The sequence below is a fragment of the Zalophus californianus genome, chromosome 7 (genome assembly GCF_009762305.2).
Source record: "Zalophus californianus isolate mZalCal1 chromosome 7, mZalCal1.pri.v2, whole genome shotgun sequence".
Lineage (NCBI taxonomy): Eukaryota > Metazoa > Chordata > Mammalia > Carnivora > Otariidae > Zalophus > Zalophus californianus.
Genome location: NC_045601.1, coordinates 130,335,370 through 130,353,204, shown reverse-complemented (window position 1 = coordinate 130,353,204; position 17,835 = coordinate 130,335,370). Strand labels below are relative to the sequence as shown.

At 40.9% G+C, this 17,835-nt stretch overlaps 1 protein-coding gene across 1 annotated transcript; it reads right to left on the bottom strand.

The window, feature by feature from the left end:
- Positions 1–1,623: 1,623 nt before the first annotated feature.
- PAK1IP1 (PAK1 interacting protein 1) lies at positions 1,624–16,632 on the bottom strand. Its single transcript, XM_027603964.2, has 10 exons — positions 16,364–16,632; positions 13,718–13,883; positions 9,394–9,514; positions 9,244–9,318; positions 8,658–8,710; positions 7,936–8,081; positions 7,744–7,841; positions 3,464–3,563; positions 2,264–2,387; positions 1,624–2,116 (listed from the first exon to the last, which is right to left on the bottom strand). Exons 1-10 carry the CDS (start codon positions 16,448–16,450, stop codon positions 1,914–1,916), a joined length of 1,173 nt encoding a protein of 390 aa, XP_027459765.1. The 5' UTR covers positions 16,451–16,632; the 3' UTR covers positions 1,624–1,913.
- Positions 16,633–17,835: the final 1,203 nt, after the last annotated feature.

Below are 17,835 nucleotides of genomic sequence, written 5' to 3'. Positions count from 1 at the left end.
TCATGATCCTGGAGTCCTGGGATCGAGTCCCGCATTGGGCTCCCTGCTCAGCAGGGGTCTGCTTCGCCCTCTGGACCTCCCCCGTCTCGTGCTCTCTCTCTCAAATAAATAACTTAAAAAAAAAAAAAATACAAAGAACTCTTAAAGCTCAATAGTAAGAAAACAATTTTATTAAAAAACAAGCCAGATACCTTGACACCTCACCAAAGATAGACAGATGGCACATAAGCATATGAAAAGATGTCCTCCAGTAGGTGAAGGGTAAAAACTGTGGTACATATAGACAATGGAATACTGTTGAGCATTAAAAAGAAAACAAGCCATTGAGCCATGAAGACACAGAAGAAACTTAAATGCAGGTTACGAGGGAAAGAAGCCACAACACTGAAACGGCTACAATACTCTGATTCTAACATGTACATTCTGGAAAAGGTGAAACTATGGAGGCAATAAAAAGATCAGTGATTATGGGAAGTTGGGTAGGGGAGATATGAATAGGCAGAACACAAGAGTTGTTTCAGGGCAGTGGAAATATTCTGTGGATTGTATTAATATGTCATTACACATTTGTCCCCTACAGTGTACAACACCAAGAGTGATCCCTAAGGTAAATTATGAACTTTGGGTGATTATGATACATTGATGTAGGTTCATCCTTCGTAAAAAGTGTACCATTCTTAGGAGTGATGTTGATCATGGGGGAGGCTATGCATGTGTAGAGGCAGGGGATATATGGGACATCTCTGTGCATTCCTCTCAGTTTTGTTATAAACCTCAAACTGCTCTAAAAAATATTAAACAAAAACGTAACAAAAAACCCCAAACCATGTGCATCTTTGCTTGTAGGCCTTAAGTTAACAAAGAGGTGGACTGACATGTCGGGACACAGTATTTGACTCATTTCCTAGATGATTTCCTTCCTGTGAAGAGGGAGTGGCAATTCCAGTGTCCAAATGTTAGAGGTCTCAATTTGCCTGAACAGGAGGGATTCCCTGTTGGCCTCAGGTATTTGACATCCAGTCAGCTAATTCAAATCTACGAATCCTCTATTAAGGTGTCTTTTCAAAACACCCAGGAAATCTACTGAGGAATAAAATGAGATGACAAGATTATAATCAACAGGCTGAATTTAAGGCTATCTTTGTTAGATTAACTAAGTGAATTTTTGTTGGCCTGAAACAGATGAAAAAAACCTTGGAGGGCACCTGGGTGGCTCAGTCGTTAAGCATCTGCCTTCAGCTCAGGTGATGATCCCAGGGTCCTGGGATCGAGCCCTGCATTGGGCTCCCTGCTCCGCAGGAAGCCTTCTTCTCCTTCTCCCACTCCCCCACTTGTGTTCCCTCTCTTTGCTGTGTCTCTGTCAAATAAATAAATAAAATCTTTAAAAAAAACAAAAACAAGACAAAAAAAACCGTGTATATTTTAGGGGTACCTGGGTGGCTCAGTCGTTAAGCGTCTGCCTTCGGCTCAGGTCATGATCTCAGGGTCCTGGGATAGAGCCCCACACCAGCCTCCCTGCTCAGTGGGAAGCCTGCTTCTCCCTCCCCCTACTCGTGCTTGCTTGCTAAGTGAATAAATAAAATCTTTAAACAAAAAACAAAACTGTGTATATTTTAAACTACAATATTTTGAAAAGATCTTTATTTGCTTTATACAATAGTAAAAATCAATATTACACATTAACATAGTATGTATCACCATGATATATAATTAATAAAATGTTGACTACCAAAAATAGTTTCACCACTGTTAAAAAAAAATAAACACATAAAAGTGTTGTTTTTTTTAAGCTGTACATTTTCTCCAAAAGAAGAAATTTCTAGCTTTTACTTGGGCGGGGAGGGGAAGGGTACATCTGAAATGATTCCATCTAAGAAGTTCTCATAAGAGAAATGTGGGATTCACTGTGTCATTCATATTTTCTTCTTTTTTCTCTTTTTTTCCAACATTTCTACCATTTTCCTCTTCTTGGTTGACACCGGGGTATTTCCTTTCGTTGGCTTATTACTATCACCAGTTAAATCACATTTCTTTGCGTTAGGTATGGACTGCCTTTCTTCTTCCTGCACTACATTGCCAGCTTCCTTTTTGTTGATTTTGGACTGTTCTTTACTCACTAAAACACAAGAGACAGTACATTTAAAGACCGCCTTTCCCCTCTTGAAATAAACACGGCTGACAATAAAGTGAAGTTACCCGAATCTCCTCCATTTCAACAATTCAAGAGCTAACAAATTTTCTAAAAATGATGACTTTCACTTACCAGGAGAAGGCTCTGCAGCTGAAGGCAGGCTTTCTTGTGTGTCTGTCACTCTGTCTAGCCACACTCCAAGACATGTCAGTCTGGCATTAGTTTTTACTTCACAGAGTAAAGATGGGGGAACTTTCTAAAACAGAAGAAAAATTGATGATAACATAGGGGAATTTTCAATAATTTCTTTTTCCTTAATCAAGTGAACTTATTATTTTTTTAAGATTTTTTTTTTTAAAGATTTTATTTATTTATTTGACAGAGACACAGCGAGAGAAGGAACACAAGCAGCAGGGGTGGGAGAGGGAGAAGCAGGCTTCCCGCTGAGCAGGAAGCCCGATGCGGGGCTGGATCCCAGGACCCTGGGATCATGACCTGAGGCAAAGGCAGACGCTTAACAACTGAGCCACCCAGGCGCCCCAAGATTTTATTTTTTTAAGTAACCTCTACACCCAACGTGGGGCTTGAGCTTACAACCCCAAGATCAAAAGTTGCATACTTTTCTGACTGAGTCAGGCAGTTGGAATTTTAAGTTTTTGATTTAAAAGTTATATTATTTTCTTGAGAATAAAACATGCTGCTTAGAAGACATCTATTATCTTGATTCATGTTTGGTTTGACTATGTCCTTCACAGAACTTGTTTCTAAGTATTCAGAAACTGTAAATTCACTAAGGAAAAGGACCATGTCTTGTTCATTTCTAGGTTTTAACAGAGAACCTTGCACAGACACTCAACAAACCACATTCACAGAATTGTCTATAAAGAGACAATCAAGAATAATAAACCAAGAGGGTCTGTAAGAGTGAGACTACTGAAGGGAATTTAATTTTCCAATTATCTGGTTCAAAACTATTGTTAGTGCCATTATCAATCAGTAATTTTCTCAAATTTTTAGTAATGGCAGTAACATTACTAAATGTAACAAAATCTTACAGAGAACATCGATACAAACAAGAGAGAAGAAAGCAGCACTTTTCTGATTGAAAAAGCAGGAGTTCTGGGACCCTGCCAGCTCAGACTCACCAATACCAACCCCCAAGGTAGCTCTTGGAAGCCTAACTTTAAAACTACGAATATCAACCACGCATGGAAGAGACTTTAAGTTTATTTAGATTTCTGCCTTGAAAAACAGTCCACCTTCCTTAACTCAAAGCAATACTGGTAGTAAGACTTGCATTAAAGTACATTTATATTGTGTTAAGACACTGACCTTATCCTGCTTAAGCTTCCACATTTTGATGAAACCATCACTCGATGCTGTAATAACAACATGATGCTCTGGAACTTCAAAACTGAACATGTCTTTTATCCTAGAATAGAAATATGAACACCATAAAGGCTCCTTTTTCCCAGATAGTTTGATATTGTCATAAAGCTTCTATGCACATAGTCTCTTGATTTTTCGATGTTCCAAGTGCTTCCAAACTGCTTAAGGAGCAGTGCTAAAATCTAACTATGCTTCACATTCCCATGAGTGAGTCCTTTTCAGGGTCCAAATTCCAAGATAAAAATGGACTATCAACCGTTACTATCACCACTGTTGTTCAACATAGTACTAGAAGTCCTAGCCTCAGCAATCAGACAACAAAAAGAAAAAAAAGGCATCTGAATCGGCAAAGAAGTCAAATTCTCGCTCTTAGCAGATGACGTGATACTCTATGTGGAAAATCCAAAAGACTCCACCCCAAAATTGCTAGAACTCATATAGGAATTCAGCAAAGGGGAAGGATATAAAATCAATGCACAGAAATCAGTTGCATTCCTACACATTAACAATGAAACAGAAGAAAAAGAAATTAAGGAGCTGGTCCCATTTACAACTGCACCCAAAACCATTAAGATACCTAGGAATAAACCTAACCAAAGAGGCAAAGGATCTGTATTCAGAAAACTATAGAACACTCATGAAAGAAATTGAGAAAGACACAAAGAAATGGAAAAACGTTCCATGCTCATGGATTGGTAGAACAAAATATTGCTAAAATGTCTATGCTACCTAAAGGCGTCTGGGTGGCTCAGTTGATTAAGCGTCTGCCTTCAGCTCAGGTCATGAGGATCGAGCCCCACATTGGGAGCCTATTTCTCCCTCTCACTCTGCCTGCCACTCCCCACTTGTGCTCACTCTCTCTCTCTGTCAAATAAATAAATAAAATCTTAAACAAACAAAAACCCCTATGCTACCCAGAGCAATCTACACATTCAATGCAATCCCTATCAAAATAACCTTCTTCACAGAGTTGGAACAAATAATCCTAAAATTTGTATGGAATCAGAAGAGACCCCAAATAGCCAAAGGAATGTTGAAAAAGAAAACCAAAGCTGGTGGCATCAATCACAATTCCAGACTTCAAGCTCTATTACAAAGCTGTAATCATCAAGACAGTATGGTACTGGCATAAAAACAGACACAAAGATCAATGGAACAGAATAGAAAACCAAGAAATGGACCCTGAACTCTACGGTCAACTAATCTTTGACAAAGCAGGAAAGAATATCAATGGAAAAAAGACAGTCTCTTCAACAAATGGTGTTGGGAAAATTGGACAGCCACACGTAGAAGAATGAACCTGGACCATTCTTATAGCATACACAAAAATAGACTCAAAATGGATAAAAGACCTAAATGTGAGATAGGAATCTATCAAAATCCTAGAGGAGAACACAGGCAGCAACCTCTTCAACCTTGGCCACAGCAGCTTCTTGCTAGACACGTCTCCAAAGGCAAGGGAAACAAGGGCAAAAATGAACTATTGGGACTTTATCAATATAAAAAGCTTTTGCACAGCAAAGGAAATAGTCAACAAAGCCCAAAGACAACCGACAGAATGGAAGAAGATATTTGCAAATGACAAATCGGATAAAGGGCTAATATTCAAAATCTATAAAGAACTTATCAAACTCAACACCCAAGGAACAAATAATCCAATCAAGAAATGGGCAGAAGACTTGAACAGACATTGCTCCAAAGATATCCAAATGGCCAAGAGACACGTGAAAAAATGCTCCACATCACCTGTCATCAGGGAAATACAAATCAAAACCACAATGCGATACCACCTCACACCAGTCAGAATTGCTAAAATTAACAAGTCAGGAAATGACAGATGTTGGTGAGGACATAGAGAAAGGGGAACCCTCCTACCCTCCTGTTGGTGGGAATGCAAGCTGGCACAGCCACTCTGGAAAACAGTATGGAGGTTCCTGAAAAAGTTGAAAACTGAGCTACCCTACGACCCAGCAATTGCACTACTGGGTGTTTACCCCAAAGATACAAATGTAGTGATCTGAGGGGGCACCTACACCCCAACGTTTATAGCAGCAATGTCCACAATAGCCAAGCTATGGAAAGAGCCCAGATGTCCATCCACAGATGAATGGATAAAGAAGATGTGGTATATATAATATACAATGGAGTATTACACAGCCATCAAAAAACTGAAATCTTGCCATTTGCAACGACATGGATGGAACTAGAGAGTATTATGGTAAGCGAAATAAGTCAATCAGAGAAAGACAATTATCATATGCTCTGATATGTGGAATTTAAGAAATAAGGCAGAGGATCATAGGGGAAGAGAGGAAAAAACGAAACAAGATGAAACGAGAGAGGGAGATAAACCATAAGAAACTCTTAAGCATAGGAAACAAACTGAGGGTTGCTGCAGGGGAGGGGGGTAACTGGGTGATGCCCATTAAGGAGGGCACGTGATGTAATGAGAGCACTGTTATATAAGACTGATGAATCACAGGCCTGTACCTCTGAAACCAGTAATACATTAGATGTTAATTAACAGAATTTAAATTAAAAAAAAGTCAAAAAGATGATCATGATAACTATAATTAAGTTATCATAAAGGAAATGAAGATACTTAAGTCCCTAATCTCAAGAGACTCCAAGTTCAGGATGAAGAGACAAATAGAACAACAGAGATGAACCATGGCTTCCGCCTACACACCTATCTCTCTCACCTCCAGTGCCACCACCCTCGTCCAAGCTACTGCCGTTGTTCTTCTAGACTACCAAGTAGCCTAAGTGGCTAAAATTATGAATCAAATCATGTTACTCCCAGGCTTAAAATCCTACAAAACAGGATCCTTCTAAAAATAACACAGGACAGGAGGAAGGGGCTGGGGACGTATATAAAGCAAGTCTGGCTATAAACGGACAACTGCTGAAGCTGGGTGGTGGGTCTATGGGGGTTGCTTCCTTAAACTGGTCTGTATGCCTTTAAATTTTTCCATAGTAAGAAATAAACAAAACAAAATCTACAAAGGCCCTCGGTATAAAATCTAAACTCCTTACCAGTTTACAAGGCCATGCACCGTTTGGCTCACTCTGCACAAAGCTCTTTCATCTGTTGCTAAAATACACCCAGCTCCTTCCTCCCTCAGGTGCACTATGCCTGCCGTTCTCTCCTCTCTTTAGAAACAGCTGTCTTCATCTGTGAAGTCCCACCCTCCCCCTTCCCCGATCATACTAAGTCACCACTGTCATTCTCAAGGCACCCCTTTCTGTTTCCTTCCTGTTATAATTATCTGCTTACATGTTTATCATCTGTCTGTTATTCCACTAACAAGAAACACAAATGCAAGCCCTTGTCTTTTTTGTTCATCATTTAAAAACTTAGTGCAGTTCTTAATGGATTCTCAAGAATACCTGTTAAATGAATGGATGAACGGCAAAATATAGGAAGTGTTATCTTAAGTGTTCCAGTTTTACTAGTACATTTGAAATGGTCTTCAATGAACACTTCTCAATGCAGGAAAAAAACAGGGCCTGTACACTGGTAATACTCAGACTATGCAGAGAGAATTATTTAGAAAATAAAAACTAGGACTTATGGAAGACATAGAACATGCAAATGAGGCATATTAAAGTATAACTGTACATTATCACCTTTTCCAAACTAGTAGAGAAAGCAGAGGCAGATAGAACTGGATTTGGGTCCCAGTTCCCTCACCCAACAGTGGGGTAATCTTGGCCAAGTCACTTGGCCATTTACCCTGAGAATCAGTGTCTACCCCTAGAAGTACAGCGAGCAGTAACAGGTTAAGAAAGACTGGCACAAAACAGAAGTCAATACTGTCACATATTTCTCCTATAGGAAAAACAACTAGTGTACAAAGAGGGAAGAAGTGGACAAGGGGCATAGAGTGAAAGGACAAGAGAGGTCCTGGCAAAGCTCGACTGTTTAATTTCTTTGTTCCTCGTCAAATTTGGTTGATTTCAGGCCCCAAGTTTAATAGTATTACTGGACAAATATCTTGTGCAATCACTAGCCCTGATGCCAACTTCCCCACTTTAAGGCCAAGAAGACATTTCCACCATCCTCGCACACTCCAGAAATCATATATATGTGGAAATGTCTATCTCTGCAGTTGTTCATGAGAAAACATGTACCCTGCTTTATGAAACTACTGCATACGTAACATTTATTGAAGACTCTACACATACATACACACAGAGACTGGCAAAAAAAAAAAAAGTACCTGTTTTCATGAGCTTTAAATTCACAGAGGCATGTTAGTGAATCACAGTCAAAAAACCTTACAACTTCTTCATCTCCAGCCACTGCAAGGACAGACTCCTAGCAGAGAGAAAAAGAATACCCAGAATGTCATCAACAAATCCAACCATCACCATAGGCACTAAGATTCCACCACTGATTTCTGGCCACTTACTGAAAGAAAAGTAACAGAAGATATTCTCTTTTCATTTGTGATGGTGCCACTAACAGATGCAGTGTCAAGTTGATAGACATCTATTTTATTCAGTATGACAACTATGTATTTCTCTCCTCTTGGGGACCATTCCACTATGTGAGCATCTGTAAGTTAAAAACACAAAGCTTTATTTCATAAATAAGAAATGAAATGATTAGAGTAGTAATAAAAAGAACAAATAGTTGCACCATGCATTTTCACATCCAAGACCCTATTTAACCTTCACAACGAACTTTTGGTACATATTTTGCAAGTTAAGTTTTAGAAAACAAACTGGATTCAAAAGCATCATTAAGTCATAGACCTGGTAGGTGACACAGTCATGGTAAGAATTCCAATCTAAAATGGGAAAGGAAAGGGGGCACCTGGGTGGCTCAGTCAGTTAAGTGTCTGCCTTCGACTAAGGTTATGATCCCTGAGTCCTGGGATCAAGCCCCACATCAGGCTCCCTGCTGAGCAGGGAGCCTGCTTCTCCTCCCTCTGCCAGCCACTCCCCCGGCTTGTGCTCTCTCAAATAAATGATCTTTAAAATTAAATAAATAAAATAAAAATGGGAAAATAACCTAAATCATTGCCCTAGGAGGTAACCACCATCATGCAGAGAAATAAAGGTGTATATGTATGTATATATATTCATATTCCATCAAGTTATAAAAAACATTTCAAATAAAAGTACTCACTTTGTTTTATATTTTTTATGAATGCTGATCTTCCTTCTACAAGATTCCACGTTCTGCAAAACACAGGAAGCTCACTTATGGCATGATCACTAACTTTTACTAGGTGTAAAGGGAAGCATAATGAAGACCTACTCAAAGAACAATTTACTACAACAGACAGCTAGTTAGAATGATCATGTTTCTTACAGCAACACTGGAAATATTTACTATCAAGCAAGATCAACTCATCCATTCCTAGACCCCTTTCACATACTTAAAATGTTTAATATATTCTCCAAATATTTCACTTCCTAAAACATTTGCTTTTAGGACCACCATCCTCTTCACTTCACAGTTTATAATGACTAGGATGTACGGTGTACATGTGAACGCAAAGCTTGTCATTTTTTCTCTACCACTGTGAAAGGTTCACTAGCTTTCCATCTTTTCTTGTACTGCAATACCTTTAAATAGCTGACAGCCATGAGATGAGACAGAAAATGAATCTAATTATTATACTAAAATATACCCTGATGGTAGCTTCCTGTTGTCCCTGGAGAACAAAGACCACAACTTAGAAAAGATGCTCTCAGCATTAACGACTTACCTTAACGTCTTATCCGTACCCACGGACAGGGCCAACTTGCCGGATGGGTGAATGGAAAGGAAGGTGACATGTCCTCTAAAAGGAAACCAACAGTTAGCCCCCAACTTGACTAACACCTAGAGACCGCCAACAGGAAAGGGCTACACTCACTTGTGAGCTTTAATGGACTTCAGGCACTCCCATTTCTTTGCATCCCACACACAAATGAGTCCATCTTCTGCCCCACTGATTAAGTGCCTGTTGCCGTAGAATTTTAGGCAAGTTATTGTGCCTGTGGAAAAACCAAGATAGGCAAACTTAATAATCATTTTGAATGCAAACTCCATTTCTGGTTTGAAGGTTATGCTGTGGCAAGTAAACATCTAAGGTCTTAGTATTACTGAAATATACCTTAAAGTCTTAGGTGAAGAGATTCATTTTTTTCACATTAGAACACATTAGAACATACAGTTTCAGGGCTATGCAAATATTTTCAGCAGAATTTCTCTAGTTGTAGACACAGAGCTAATCAGTTCACTTTCTGGCTCTGTATCTCCACAATCATAAATTTAGGAGATGGCTGGCTAGGATTGTTTGAGTAGAAGTCAAACAAAACCAACCAGAAAACCAGCTAATCTGGGGAACAAACCAAGATGTACAGCCATATGACTTCTACTTTCGAAACTGAGTTAGTGACCCAATCACCCACAATCCAATTATTATCACTCCAGACCTGCTTTTGATTTGTACACAGTTCTCATTCACTGTCATAAGAATTTATTAGAGGGGCACCTGGCTGGCTCGGTTAGTAGAGCATATGACTCTTGATTTCGGGGTTGCGAGTTCAAGCCCCACACTGGGTGTAGAGATTACTTAAAAATAAAATTTAAAAAAAACTTAATTTAAAAAAATTTAAAATCTTTAAAAATTTATTAGAACAATTTTATAATTTGTTCCACTATTCAACTATGCCCTCTGTAATCTCCCTTCCATGGTTCACAAATTTTCCTGTATCTTTTCAACTTCACAAAACGCTCCATGAGGAACCCTCTTACACTGTTGGTGGGAATGCAAGCTGGTGCAACCACTCTGGAAAACAGTATGGAGGTTCCTCAAAAAGTTGAAAATAGAGCTACCATACAATCCAGCAATTGCACCACTGGGTATTTACCACAGATACAAATGTAGGGATCCGAAGGGGTACGTGCACCCCAGTGTTTATAGCAGCAATGTCCACAATAGCCAAACTGTGGAAAGAGCCAAGATGTCCATCGACAGATGAATGGATAAAGAAGATGTGGTATATATACACAATGGAATATTATGCAGCCATCAAAAGGAATGAGATCTTGCCATTTGCAACGACGTGGATGGAACTGGAGGGTGTTATGCTGAGTGAAATAAGTCAATCAGAGAAAGACAAGTATCATAATACCTCACTGATATGAGCAACTCTTAATCTCAGGAAACAAACTGAGGGTTGCTGGAGTGGTGGGGGGTGGGAGGGATGGGGTGGCTAGGTGATAGACATTGGGGAGGGTATATGCTATGGTGAGAGCTGTGAATTGTGCAAGACTGTTGAATTACAGATCTGTACTTCTGAAACAAATAATGCAACATTTGTTAAGAAAAAAGAAAAAGAAGAAGATAGCAGGAGGGGAAGAATGAAAGGGAGTAAGTCGGAGGGGGAGACGAACCATGAGAGACTATGGACTCTGAGAAACAAACTGGGGGTTCTAGAGGGGAGGAGGGTGGGGGGATGGGTTAGCCTGGTGATGGGTATTAAAGAGGGCACATTCTGCATTGAGCACTGGGTGTTATGCACAAACAATGAATCACGGAACACTACATCAAGAACTAATGATGTATGGTGATTAACATAACAATAAAAAAATTAAAAAAAAAAAAACATTCCACTCCCCTCTGCCCAAACTAAAGCCTGAATCTCCCATGAATTTCTCCCACAGCTCCTGGGATTGGGAGACATACATATTCACTGTCCTCAAATATAAACCTCGCTGTAAGGAGGTAAGGTGATAGAAGAACCCAGCATTCTTTTAATTCCCAAAAGCAATGCACATCATTATACATTTACCCTCAAGTAAAATTCCCTATCCTTTGAAGTCTGTCACCCAACTTAACTGCCCTATAGCTCAGTGATCAAAAGACTACTGCCTGTAAGCCACACCTGGCTGGTGGCCTGTTTTCATAAATGCAGTTTTACTAGAACACAGACTCCCTTGTTCAGTTCCAAAATGTCTATGGCTGTTTTTACACCACAAAAGCAGAGCTGAGTAATCAAAACCGAAAACATACAGACATAAAGCCTAAATGTTTACTATTTTGTCCTTTTCAGAATAAGGGTATAAACCCTGGGGTCACTGCTGTTCACCTGCCACGTCCTACTCAACCCTTTACATTGTCCTTTATATTGAAAGAGTCAAAGATCTTTGATGAATAACTTTGTCCCAAAAAGCACTAATAATATATGGGGTTACATACGACTTTATCAAAGTGGGAGTCTTTAGCCGTCTTTACCCATTTTCCTCTTTTCTATTATCCTATTTCCTACTCTGGAAAAGAGCTTATTTTTACCAACTGTTAGAAAAACAGGAGTTAGGGGCACCTGGGTGGCTTAGTCAGTTAAGCATCTGCCTTCAGCTCAGGTCATGGTATCAGGGTCTGGGACTGAGGCCCACATCGGGCTCCCCGCTTGGGGCGGAGGGGGGGGGGGGGGAGTCTGCTTCTCCCTTTCCCTCTGCCCCCACCTCACGTGCTAATAAATAAAAAAAAATCTTGAAAAAACCCAAACAAACAGGAGTTAAACAAGGAATAAAGGAAATTAGGAACCATACTTCATCCCCATCCAAACTCCTTCTCAGTCAGTCCTTTTCCTGTTGGGGAACACCTGAACCAGTGGCTCTAGGCAGACCATATTTGTTTAACTTATTTCTTCCATGCCCAAGGGAAAGAGAAGACTTTCTTGCATAACTGGGATCAGGAGACAGAATGGAAAAGGAATATATGCTGAATTCACTCAAAGCCTAGCTTCTGTTGAAAAGGAAAATGCTTGTCAAAGTAGCTAAGGACCTAAAAAAGACACTGACCACTCCAAATTTACTGCTAGAACAAATGCATAGTGGTCTCATCTGCCTTTAACTGCAGGAAACCAACATCCTTAGCAGAGTGTCCCTGGGAAAATACAATAAAAACACCGTAATGTTCAATACTGGAAAAAAAACTCACCTATTTAGTCTCCCTACTTGTTGATCCTACCACTATCCTGGACAACTCACTATCACTGTAGAAAACCCAGTCATGACTTGAGAATCACCAGCCCCGACCTCAACTCTAGTGGCCTTTGCCTCTCTGGTTTAGTCCCTCATACCTAACACCCCAGACACAGTTACCACCTAGAGCTGCTCCACATTACAACTCTTGAACTCTTAAGGGCCGCACCCCTGCCCACAACCTCACCACTCACCAGCCCATTCATGCCCCCTTCATTCACAGTCCATCTGCTCTTTTATTTCAGAGATCTGTAGACTCTTCACACCCCATTTTCTCTAGACCAACAACCTCTTCTTTCACCAAAATCCTGAATTCCTTTATATATCAATCCACCTATTGCACATACCAAGTAGCTTTCTGCTCCCCATAAAAATGCCAGTAGCTTACTGCAAACGCATGTTAACTCGATCCAGAGCCTCCAACTTCAATCAGGCAGACTCTCATCAGTCTTTTGCTTGTTCTTGGTCAGCATCTCTCTCATATCCCGGATGTCAGCACTTTCCTCAAGCCCGCACAGCCCCTCCCTCCCATTCAATCCCTAACCTCTTCTTCTCAAGGACCACCCAGGACCCAGCCCATCTACTTCTCCAGTCACCCAACCTCTGTTTTAACCTTCTCATAATACCGACTTGGTTAGTTCTCTATGCACACAGCAGTTAAAAAGATGGGCTCTAGACCTAGGTTTGAGTCTAGTTCCATTGTTTTGTAACTGTGGGTATGTCAACTTAACATCATTGAATCTCAGTTTTCTCTTCTATGAACTGAAGGTACAAGTGTAGTTTCTTGGCACACTGCTGGGCACGTGGTATTCCCTCAATAAAGTTAGCTATCAACATGAGGCTGTTCCTGTGCTCCTCATGCTTCTTGCTCTGCCTGGAATGCCCTTTCTCCTGCCTAGCTAACAAGTGGTACTCCTCTTTTAAGACAATTCAGTCAGATGTCATTTTGGGGAAGTTGTCAGTGAAAAGTCACTTCCTCCCACTGCCCCCAGAGTGAGTGAAGTGCCTCCCTTCTGTCTCCCAATATGGACTATGAAGAACTTAATGATAAAAAAAAAAAAAAAAAAAAAACCACACTTTTCTCATTTCTGTATTCCCTAGCACAGAACCTGCTACATAATAGACACCTAATAAATTGTTCAACTGAAGTCAAATTGTAAAGTAATGATACTTCAACGTTATCTTAAAGGATATAATGTTCTCACCATTGTGATGCACTAGAGCCCCATGGTCTATCTTCTTTTTCATGTCATATATGTGAATTGTTTCATCTTTGCTCCCAGTGACTACAAAACGACTATTTACAGCCACCGCTGACAAGGAGGCAGTGTGGGCATGGTGAGTGAAGTCAGCCACAGGAGTCCATTTTTGCTGAAGAGTAAAACACACAATCAATGTCACAATCGTATCACAGTTTTCTAGAAACACATAAGCGGTTCCACAACTCATGAAAACTACCAGTAGATACTTACGAACGGAGAGAAAAAATTATGCAATGATAGCAGATTAAGAAAAACAAAGAACCTGAGAAAGAAGGCAGGCAGCAAGGAAATCGGAAGGCAATGCTGGGTATCATGACTCCAAAACAATTATGGAGACAGACTACTTTAAGGTCCTATCCAAATCCTTAACTGCTTAATATTTACTTTTATGTGAGACTTGCATACCTAATTCATTCATTCAAATGTTCAGATTTTGAATTGAATTTTATTCATTCAAATACTAAGTGACTACTATGTGCTTGGCACCATTTTAGACAGTTGATACATAGCAGTGAAGAAAAGAAAGTCCTTATTCTAATAGAACTGCCATCCCTGTGGGAGAGACAAACAGTAAACAAATACGTCACAGATGAGTACAATGACAAGTCTTTTTTTTAAGATTTTATTTATTTGTCAGAGAAAGAGTGAGCACAAGGGGGGGAGCGGCAGGCAGATCCTGTGATCATGACCTGAGCCAAAGGGAGACGCTTAATGACCGAGCCACCCAGGTGCCCCTAATGACAAGTCTCATAAAGAAAAATAAAGAGAATGAAGAGTATGCTTCCTTCCATTAGTGCCAATATAAGCCCTAGAGAATGACCAATGATGAGGTCTCTAGAACTCTATGGTTATTGATAATGCAACTTTTGATTGAATAAGTGAGATTGGTTGAGTGCAAAGAATGGCTGACAGCTGAATACATATACACACCTCAAATTGAAGGAGATGCATCAAGACGTATTAGCAAAACAAACACACCAAAGAAGAAGGAAAAAAAACCCATCACACCTCTCTGAACACACTTAAGATGTGTTACTGCAAAATAATTTTTTTTTTTTTTAAAGATTTTATTTATTTATTTGACAGAGAGAGACACAGCGAGAGAGGGAATACAAGCAGGGAGAGTGGGAGAGGGAGAAGCAGGCTTCCCACCGAACAGGGAGCCTGATGCAGGGCTCGATCCCAGGACCCTGGGATCATGACCTGAGCCAAAGGGAGACGCTTAACTACTGAGCCACCCAGGCGCCCCTGCAAAGATACTTCTAAATAACTACACCAACAGACACTACTTCCATCAACCAGGATCAAGAGAGCCTCTTCTGAGTAAAGAGGCTCAGATAATCAACATTCCTTCTGTAGGAAGGTTGCTTATTCCTTAGCGGCTGCTATGGCCATAAATCAAAAATAACCTTTGCTTGTGCATATTACAGAAGGAATGTTGATTATCTGAGCTACTGTCTGTCTAGGTTTAGCAGTAGTAGTGGACAGTTTAAGAGCTTTGTGTTTCAGAGACAGCTAAGAACTTGAGTCCCAGGTCTCCCGATTATTAGCTGTGTGACCTTGAGCAAGTCACTTAAGGGATCTCAACTTCAGGCTCATCTGTAAAACACGGATAACTGTATCTGCCTCAGGGGGTTGCTGTGAGGACTACTATGTGTCTGGAACAATGAACAACTTTTTTAGAATGAGTAACACAATCAATAACATCATCTTTAAGCATACAAGAGATGTCACCTTTCAGCCAAAAGCAGATTAATAGCCAGGTAGAAACAAAATAAATAAAACTAATTAGTCAAGTTACATACTTCCAGTTTCCTGGTTCATTCAAGACTGACACCTCGACTTGATAAAGTACTGATAAAAATAGGTTTCTAAGAGATTCGTAGATTTGCTTAGGGAAAAATTTACTGGGTTAAAAGTTAAGAGATCTTATTTCTAGTCCTGGATATGTCCTAACTACCTGTTTCACTAACGGCAATTTACTTAAGCTTTTTGCTCACACATCTAGAAAAATATTTTATTTTGTTATAATTTTCTCCATGCATTTGTCTCCTCTACTCTCCTCCTTGTGTTGGCAAGCTGTCTAGCACTGGATCCATTACTTTGGCTTCTCTGTAACTCCACTGCCAATAAACGGCCCCATGGTAAAGGGTCCAAAAATACTGAATGAATCGGGACACTTTTTTTTTTCTCTTTTTATCAATGAGGAGTTTATCCTGATCCAGCTCTAATATTTGTAAAATTCCAAGACAAAACTCAGTAAGAGGGCGAACTGTTCTTTCATTAAATCCTGAACACGGAAAACTGGCTGTCAATTTACAGGAGCGAGGCTTAAATCCATAACCTATGACTCATTTGCCTGTTGGCAGGAATGCCAGCTTCCTTCCTGTAAAGTGGTCAGGATGTCGACTAAAACCAACAGACATGATCTCGTTTTATGAAATGCCTACTCTATGTTTTAAAAAAACAAAATTATAAGTTTGATTCATCAATTAATCCCTAAGAGATCAATGTGTTTACTTACCTCTGATGATGTGCCTACCTCCGCCGTGTGGGAACCCGACCAGACTTACCCGCGCACCCTCTTACCTCTTCGTGGTCGCCGCCTGCATCCGGCTCCGGGTGTATAGCGAACCCAAAAAGGACCTGTTCGTAGCAACCAGCCACCAGCTCCATTCAGCAGCGCACGTGCCTCTTCAACGAGCCCCGCTCAGCTGAGAATGACGAAAGGGGATGCCAGAGGAAGTAGGGTCCTTCCTGCGTCGGCGCTCAAATTTACGTCACGAGCGCAGGCTGCCTTTTGGGCGCCTGCCTTCGTGAAAACGGTTTCAGAGCTCGAAGATCACGCGGAGCTTCCAAGAGGAGAATAAAGAACGCCACATGAGGAAGTGCTCCTGACGAGGAGAAAAAAGTTAGGGGCAAGCAAGCATATCCTAGGTGGCTGCGAGCCAGGCACGTCTAAGGGGAGTAAGGCGGGACATCCTCTGAGGAAGCCCCTCGTTTATGTGACGTCACGGAGAGGCGGGGCCTCTTTCAGGCTGGGCGGGGCTTCTCGCGGTGTTGTGGGGTTAGTGTGGAGGCCGCTCGTCTGTGGGTTGTGAGACGGGGGACAGGAATTGGGTTTCCTTTTTGTGCAGGAAGCACAAACGAGCCTCTCTCACGTTCTCTCCTAATAGGGCAAAGGGGGTGGCGTTCGAGGTTAGCGGTTTCTAGAGCCGACCGCGAAGGGGCCCTGGAGCTCCGTTTCCCGCGCTTCTCTGCCCGCCAGGATAATCCCGCCTCGCGCACCTTTCCTTCCAGCTGGATTCGCTTGTCTGATTTTGGGGTCGCATTGGCCAACGTTGCCGCACACCCCGGGGAGGGAGGAGGACGCTTTACTTGAAAGGGGTAAAGACGGACTGTTGGAAGAAGAAGGACGCAGTCATCCTACGTGAACGTTGTTGCAGAAGGAAATCTGAACCTCCCGGTTCAGGTGCAAAATAAAACATTCATGAAAGCAAAGATTGCCTTGGTTGACATTTTAGATTTTCATAAGGTGTGGAGATTCAGAAATGGCATCTTTGTACAAACCTAATGGAATACATTCTGGAGCGTCATAAATGCCACGGCAGGTGGATTTGACAAGCAGGAGGTAGATGGCACCCGTCGGTGTCAATTCTTCAACCCCCGTTTACTGCTGATCATGTAGCACTTTGACCCCTTTGTTTTCAAGAATATTTGTTCTCTGGGATTGTGAATTGTCACCACGTATCACATTTACGCTGGTTTGAGTCTTGTAGGAAGGATTTTGCTTGCTTTAGTTGTCATTGCAACGCAAGGAAGGCCTTGTCTTCTGTGCACTTCGGCGACTCCACCTGAAAGCCCTTCTCAGGCACTGAAAATGCTGTTGTCAAACTAACTCTTGGTGTTGGAAACGCGTGTAGTCGTTCAGTTTTATCCTAATTCCTTCACTTTGTGCTAATTACCTACAAAAAAGTTATTTTACTATTTATTTTCTGTTGACTGCTTCTTGACTGTTTCCAGTGGAGAACCACTCAAGTAAGAAAAGTGTGAATTGCTGC

What these genes read in the sequence shown, in the direction of transcription:
- PAK1IP1 (XM_027603964.2), bottom strand. Translation starts at nt 16,450, where the DNA reads ATGGAGCTGGTGGCTGGTTGCTACGAACAGGTCCTTTTTGGGTTCGCT. An exon ending in GGCTCTAGTGCATCACAATG is followed by an intron (nt 9,515 to 13,717) that starts GTGAGAACATTA and finishes GTTTTTCCACAG; the next exon opens with GCACAATAACTTGCCTAAAA. An exon ending in GGAAGCTTAAGCAGGATAAG is followed by an intron (nt 2,388 to 3,463) that starts GTCAGTGTCTTA and finishes CTTCTGTTTTAG; the next exon opens with AAAGTTCCCCCATCTTTACT.